Consider the following 7662-nt stretch of genomic DNA (forward strand, 5'->3'; position numbering starts at 1 on the left):
TGGCCCAAGAGGAAATTCTGACACTATCTGATCAAGTGGACCGTGTGGTATGTGTAAAGGACTGTTCTCTTTTAGCACTTCACTGAAATTCTAATTTTTTATTTTTTTATTTATTTAAGGGTGATATCACTTCTATTCCAGAACTTGCAGACTATGTTAAAGTTTTCAAGTGAGTACATTTATAAAGCCGTTTTCATGTCTCTCCCTGTTTTTAGTTATGATGTATTTGTATAAAATATTTCTGCAGTTCTCAATGGTTGAACAGAGTAAGCCATATAGTGGCTGGCAAGTGTTTTGTGAGTTGGTACCTGAGATCTTTCTGTCAGCATTCGGAGACCTGAACTGAGTCCTATGTACTGAATTTACTGGGTGAACAAATTCAGTAGAGTCTGGAGAACTCTGAAATCCAGAAGGCTGATAGTGATCACTACATCCTGATAAGTTCTGGTTCAATGTTTTCTAGGCCAAAGAAGCTAACACTTAAAGGCTACAAGCAATACTGGTGCACGTTTAAAGACATTACCATCTCCTGCTACAAGAGCAAGGAGGAAGCTCACGGGACTCCAGCCTACCAGATGAATCTCCGAGGTAAGAGCCGGGTGCTGAACCAGAGAATCAGTACCTGCAATACAGCTCCGCATCACAGCCTGGAACTCCCTGCCACCAGCACACGGTCTTACAGAGAGCACCTTACCGGGGAGGATGCCTTCATATTGAACTGGTCATAAGGAACGATGTTAGTCATTTATATAAAACTCTATTGCTTTAATTCAGAGCTGCCCAGTGTCTTTGGTGAAAAAAAACTAAATATAACAAATGAGCTAATTTATTAAAATGGTGAGTTTTCAATTTATCAATTACATTTTTTTCTTCTCTCTCTCTCCTCTTGACATTCTATTCTGACAACAGAACTTTTGAATATTACAAATACTACTGTCCAGCCTTGACTTCTAAAGATATGTAAAAAAATAATGTAACTCAATGAGCCGTAGATGGGTCCAGAGTCATCTGGACAGCCCTGCCTTGTGTGTGGTGTGTTTTTTTTTCTTAATTGAATCATTTCCCCCCCCCCCCCCCCCCTTTGTGTTCCTCACCACCCCTAGGTTGTGAGGTGACTCCAGATGTCAACATCTCTGGTCAGAAGTTCAACATCAAACTGCTGATCCCTGTGGCTGACGGCATGAACGAGATCTGGCTGCGCTGTGACACTGTGAGCATGTTTACGATACTGAAGTTAAAACAATACTCGCCTGTACACCCTCTCCTGAACTGTATTTTAACTGCTCAAAGGCTTTCTACCATTGGAATTCCTTTTGGACTTAGAGGCAAAGTTTAGTCTGGTGGAAGGGTTTGAACATTTTACTGACATCCTATAGGTGGCCTGCATTGTATCAATTCAAGTCATGACATGTATCAAATCCTTATGAATTTGAACAATTGCAGCCGAGTATTTGACTCCCCTGGCGGTTCCTTGTTCAGGATGGGAGATTGCCTCTGTGCTGGGTTTTACATGGGTAACACCCTATTGATGAGTGAATCTTTTTATTTTTTGCATAGATTTAAATCCCTCTGTCTCTGTCTCTCTCTCTATCTCTGTCCAGGAGAAACAGTATGCCAACTGGATGGCGGCGTGCCGGCTGGCCTCCAAAGGCAAGACGATGGCCGACAGCTCGTACAACCTGGAGGTGCAGAACATCCTGTCCTTCCTCAAGATGCAGCACATGAATCCTGACCCCCAGCTCATCGCTGAGCCCATCAGCACCGACATCAACCCCGAGTGCCTGGTCTCTCCACGCTATCTCAAGAAGTACAAGAATAAGCAGGTATGCCAACGGTGGGGCAGACTTTACATTGTTAATAGCCATACATCACCAAAGATGGCCAAGCAGTGGCACTTGACATGGCTACTTTCACACACTCGCCTTTAAATACGAGATGGCAGGCAAATCTTGATGTATGTGTAATAATTGAACATATGGACACACAGCATGGCTGAGAGGTTTGAGAGGGGAGGGGGGCTCCCAGTGTGCACTGGAGTCTGATTGATGTTTCCCAGATGCAGCTGTGTGGAACATCTGGGTCCCTGTGGCATGTCTCTCTCCTGTCAGCGAAGTGACTTTTTTGTGCTCAAAGGAATGTGCGGATGTGGGGAGAGGAGGGGGTGTGAATCTCAAGGAATTCTTGGAATGTGGTTCTGTGGGTCAGCCTGGGAAATTCAGCAGCTTCTAAAAGCGGATAGTAAAAGTTACGTTCTGTGTTCTACGTTTTACACTTGTTCAGGTGCCAGATATTCCAATTTATTTTGTTGCAGGTAGTTTTTCAGCTGCAGGCACACAAGCTTTGTCTTTTTGAAGCCTTATTGTCTGAATTAGACATGCTACTGTTGCTATCGCCTCCTTCTCTCTCTCCCCTTCCCGTTCTCTGTTCTAGGCAAAATTACAGGCACTGCAGCCAGCTGCCCCACCCTGCTTTGTCAGGCCAATTTGAGCTGAAGAAATCCTGTCATTTCTCAGGCCCTACTGCCACCTGTTGGATAATTGTTTTGTGATTTGTTGTTCTGCACAGACATTGTCCTGTGTAAAGAGGCTTATTGTAATTACAGTAGAGGACCACTGTCATCTATAGAAAAGAAAGTGACAAAGGCCTGTTGGCTTCTATGTGTACACAACACAAGGTTATATTTATTTTTGCACTACACATACAGTAAGATGACATTTTAGATAAGTCCAAAACTGGTAAATCCATCACAAAATCCAACAACGGTCTTTCTACCACTTGCCTTGGGAACAGGAACCTGTCGCCCGATTTGATATAATGTGCTGCTTTTCCTCACTGGATTTACTGCATGAATCCCGGCTTGAACTTGTACTTCTGTTTTGGCTTTTTGCAGCAGTTTCTTGGCTTCATTGCTTTGTTCTCACTGCTTTTTCTTTCTTTCTGCTCCCCCTCCCTCTCCTTTTTGCTCATCCTGCCATCTTCAGCCAGGCTATGTAAGGGACTTGGTAAGTGACTGTCCGTCTGTCTAGATGTGCACTAGAACAGTGTCACGTTTGGTGTAGTTTGGGGAATGTGTTTAGTAGCGTAGTTCAATATCTGTGTTAAACTCAAACTTTTATAATGTATAGAGAATTTGATTCTGGATGAATAAATTAGCAAGCTTCCCTTTTTATACTTTTAAAAGATGTATAATGTTTAAATGGGGCCTTCAAACAGTGATATAACAACATGTTTGTTAATTTGATAGAAAAGCACTCAGATTTTATATAAAACCCATAAATGGCAAGTCTGTTCTTTCTGGACTGACCTCACTGGGTTATTGGATTTCTATATTGACAATATGTTATCTGTTCTGTGACTCACAGGGAGTGAGGACTGGGGCTTGTGCTCTGACTTCCAGGGGAAGTTTGGTTGAATTCATGTAGCTGTTTGTAGCCTTGGCATTCTGTAGGGGTTAAAAGCAAAACTGGGTTGATGTTTGATTTTGTAAACCTGCTTGTCCTCCTGAAGATCACGGCTCGGATCCTCGAAGCTCACCAGAATGTGGCCCAGATGAGTCTGATCGAAGCCAAGATGAGATTCATCCAGGCCTGGCAGTCTCTGCCGGAGTTTGGAATGACACACTTCCTTGCAAAGTGAGTTCAAATGGAGCTGTGGAAATCCCAATATTAGAAGCTCTTCTCATTCACCTTAATAATGTTCATGCATGTTCTAGAAATGGATAGTATTGTGGGGCACCATGGGCTTGCTCAGTAAGATACGTTGCACACTTTTGAAGAGGGGACACTATATATATATATATATATATATATATATATATGGGGGGGGGGGGGGGGGGGGGGGAAATAAGACTTCCTGGCTATTCCTGCCTTTCTCTAGTAGCTTGACAAAATGCTCTTGAAAATCTGGTTAATATCCCTTTTATCCATGATTAGAAATGTATCTTTTTTTCAGATGCAGTTAAGTAGATAGGGAGGGGAGTGTGGCTGACAGGACTTTCTACCAGTTAGACAGGATGATCCTGTGTTTAGTTGGGGCAATACATGTATGCCAATATGAGGATATTTAGCCAGCACGATGTCTTGAGTGGGCTAAAATTGGCAACTATAGCCACCCTCCCAGGCGCTCTGCATTTATTCATCTGTTTTTGTTTGTTGGAGGGTAGTGTAATTTATAGTTAATAAAGTTAGGTGGTGGTACAGGGTGCTAAGTGTGGCTCTTGGCTGGATTACCCAACAGGTTCCAGGGAGGGAAGAGGGAGGAGCTGATCGGTATCACCTACAACAGGCTAATCCGCATGGACGCCCACACTGGAGATGCGATCAAGACCTGGAGATTCAGCAACATGAAGCAGTGGAACGTCAACTGGGAGATCAAAATGGTGTGTTTTTTTGCTTCTGCATCCAGTGCTCAAAGAATATCACAGACATTCGCAGAGCTTTTTTTAGATGTTATAATAATGACTTGGATCGCATTATTGAGGAGTTTGGTGATAAAACGAGTGATCAGGAGATGATTTATCGGTATGCACTACTATCAAGAGGTATGTGAAAAAAACGGCGAACGAGGGGTGGGGCGGGGCTGGAGATGCAGTACTGAGTGTCCTGTTGATATGCAGTGCCTTTTAAACCTGTTTTACTGTGAGAAATATTTAAGCAGCGTGTCTAAAATAAACTGCGCATGTGAAAATAAGTGGGACCTGACGTGCTGAATAAATGGACCGCAAAGGGTTAAATGTCTCTGTTAGCATTGCTGATAAATATTTAGTTCCCATTACACCTTGAATATATAAACTGCTGAAGAACAAACAGAAGATACATAACGATATTAAACTGGTAAGAAACTGAATATTGAGAAATGAATAATGAAATCGTAAAGCAGTTTAAGGCACTGCTTCATTAGTGTAGTTGTTCCCAGGGTTGTAATTTCACTTTGCTGGACTCCTTTCCAGGTGACGGTGGAGTTTGCAGATGAGCCGAGCCTTGCTTTCATCTGCACGGAGGTGGACTGCAAGGTTGTGCACGAGTTCATTGGAGGATACATCTTCCTGTCGACGCGTGCCAAGGACCAGAACGAGAGCCTTGATGAGGAGATGTTCTACAAGCTGACCAGTGGCTGGGTTTGATTTGGGGTGAAAGAGGCTGACCGGGGGGGTACGCACCAAGAGAGAAATCCAATCCGGTCCTGCCAGACGAACATAAAACACTATATACTGTTTCACTGCCCAGTCCAGGTGAACATTGTCCATGGGAAAGAGATGCTTTATAGCCCTCTCCTCCTCATACCATCTTTCATCTCCCTGGGTAGCAGCAGCAGCCCACAACAGATGACCTTTGAACCTACGGATGAACCCTGCAGTTTGAAACTGCTCTATAAGCTCTGTCACGCACCAGGGAAAATACGTCCACATATCTCCCAGGGGCACCTTTTCTTGGAGCAGTTAGAGGGTTAGGTTTACCCAGGATGCACCAGTCTCTCTCTTTTACAAGAAATTACTAGTTTTGTATTCAAAAGTTGTGTTATTTTTTCTTTTTTAATTTTACACTTTGTTAAGCATACTGTGTCTGCAAAGTTCTAGATTACCTGTCTGTGATGCTACTTAGTTATATGGTTGTTTTCACATGTGTGTGTAATTGTCTTTCTTTTGCAGGTTAGATCAGCAGACTAAACTCTCTTCCTTCTTGTAAATCACAGCAGCTGGTTACAGAGTGTCAATTTCTAACCAGAGCTGGCTGGATGTTGCTTAGTTTGCAGTTCATACTCATGAATGTGAAGGAATGTTTAACACCTTGCATGTCTAGTATAGGGGTCGGATACATGAAGGTTGCATTAATATGAAGGAAATATTCCCCTGATGGGATAGTCTAACCGGGTTGGGCTCCATACCCTGTTTTACAGGAAGCTGGCTCCCACCATTTGCAAAGCTAAAACTTTTATTTTTTATCATTTACAAGATGACCTGTGAACTGTAACCTGCTGGCTTGTATGTTTTTGTTTTGTTGCAATTCAATATAATGCATGCTACAAAAGCACTTCTTCCATACTAAAATTAATTAGCCAAAAAGTTAACTGCTTTGTGTGGGGCTTAAACAGAAACATGAATTGAGAGAAGTGTGTATGAGAAGCAGGATTTTAATGAAGCCAGTTTAGTGTGCAGCTGCTCAAATGTAATGCCTGTTTTGTGTAGCCCAGCAAGCGCCTGTGCTTGGGGTGTATTTCTTTTTGTAGTATGGGTGTAGTATGGGTTTTGTTAGATATCATGACCATCGAATTCGACATGCATCATGGAATACTTTGCCTATCCTGATTCCTGGCAACACAGAGGTGCAGCCTTGGTGAGTTTGTCATCAAGGAGTGTGACTCATTTTAATTTCCCCTTGATCTACAATCTCTATTTCCAAGGACTGGTGTGAGGTGTTGGGAACCAGAACAGCCTGTCTACTTTACACTGGTGTCAATAGCTGTCATGAATGTATCCTGTTTGTTGTAAAGAACAGCTGTTAAAGTGGTATCATTGCCCCTATAAAAGCATCCTTTGTATTCCTAGAACTGCCCCTATAGAGAAGGCTGATAAACCCCAGTGTTTATACATCAATCCCCCTATAGAGAAGGATGACAGACCCCACTGTATATACAGAACTGTGCAGGTTGCTACCAAGCATTCTCCTTTTGCCTTGACAAAATGTTTTGCTTCCCGGTCTGTGTGTGTTTGCTGATTTTTCTAGAGAGACTCATTATGAAGGATGCTGTCTTTATCAGGTTTTCTGGCCTTGCTCACTTTTGTTTACCATACTTCTTATTTTACACCGTGTAGTATTATGGAGTTATATTTATAACTCCCCAGCATTACGACACAAACAAAACAGTCAGGGTTCATTATTTTATTTTAATTTTCCAGATGAATGAAGGAACTCCTAAATGAAGTATTAGTTTTATGTAACTAATGTAAAAACACAAGTTTTATATAATTGTACAGTTTTTTGTTTTAAGTATAGTTTCACAAAAAAATTGGCAGTTGACCTTGCATAGAATATGAAGTCTGAAATTATTTGTGTCTTCAAAAATAAGGTCTTCTGAAGTCTATATATAATGTATAAAATAGATCTAGCTGAACCCAAGTCTCAAACTCCAGGTTGAAGGGCTACTTCAGAACTTGCTCCAAAGCTTTATCTCCCCTTTTTGATGATTTGATGTCAAACGTACAAAGCTGCCTTTTTAAAGACTACATGAATGTGTTTTAATTATCCAAATGCACAGCTCAGTTTCTACATGTGGGTCCTTCAAATTAAAATGAGGTGGTTCCAGCAAAGAATGCAGACTGAGGCTTTTCCACAAACAGATTTAAAAGGAAGCCCTAATTTAACAGTACAACCTGTTTCTTTTTCATTCATTTGGAGCCCTGGAGTTTGAGACTGCAATAGAATGAAGTAACACTGCTAGCTTTGCCTCATAGTGCTCATAGCTCCATTAGTTTTGTGCCGCCTACGTCTGGGAATAAGGGGTATTGTCCCTTGTGTTTTTTAGACTGTAAATGCATTTATTTTAAAAAATAAAAGAACCATTTTTATTTAACAATGTCTTGGAGTTGGGTGTTATTTTTTATTGCTGCTTTTATACTAGATTACAAGGGAGTATATTGGAGATGCCCATATACAAGTACACACT

The 7662-nt window shown here is 41.7% G+C and overlaps 1 protein-coding gene across 4 annotated transcripts in view; it reads left to right on the plus strand.

The window, feature by feature from the left end:
* LOC117422206 (fermitin family homolog 2) overlaps nucleotides 1-7574 on the plus strand; it is a 29794-nt gene extending 22220 nt beyond the window's left edge. For 2 of the 4 annotated variants that reach the window (XM_058987920.1, XM_058987921.1), the window contains 8 exons: nucleotides 120-169; nucleotides 464-588; nucleotides 1104-1210; nucleotides 1602-1823; nucleotides 2982-3002; nucleotides 3508-3632; nucleotides 4237-4378; nucleotides 4949-7574. In XM_058987920.1, the coding sequence (XP_058843903.1) occupies nucleotides 120-169; nucleotides 464-588; nucleotides 1104-1210; nucleotides 1602-1823; nucleotides 2982-3002; nucleotides 3508-3632; nucleotides 4237-4378; nucleotides 4949-5122 (966 nt within the window). In that variant the 3' untranslated portion in view covers nucleotides 5123-7574. The remainder of the gene's footprint in view (nucleotides 1-119; nucleotides 170-463; nucleotides 589-1103; nucleotides 1211-1601; nucleotides 1824-2981; nucleotides 3003-3507; nucleotides 3633-4236; nucleotides 4379-4948) is intronic. The other 2 variants (XM_034036926.3, XM_034036928.3) reach the window with 1 other exon arrangement.
* Nucleotides 7575-7662: the final 88 nt, after the last annotated feature.

This window comes from Acipenser ruthenus, chromosome 15 (assembly GCF_902713425.1).
Source record: "Acipenser ruthenus chromosome 15, fAciRut3.2 maternal haplotype, whole genome shotgun sequence".
In the NCBI taxonomy this organism is placed as follows: Eukaryota; Metazoa; Chordata; class Actinopteri; order Acipenseriformes; family Acipenseridae; genus Acipenser; species Acipenser ruthenus.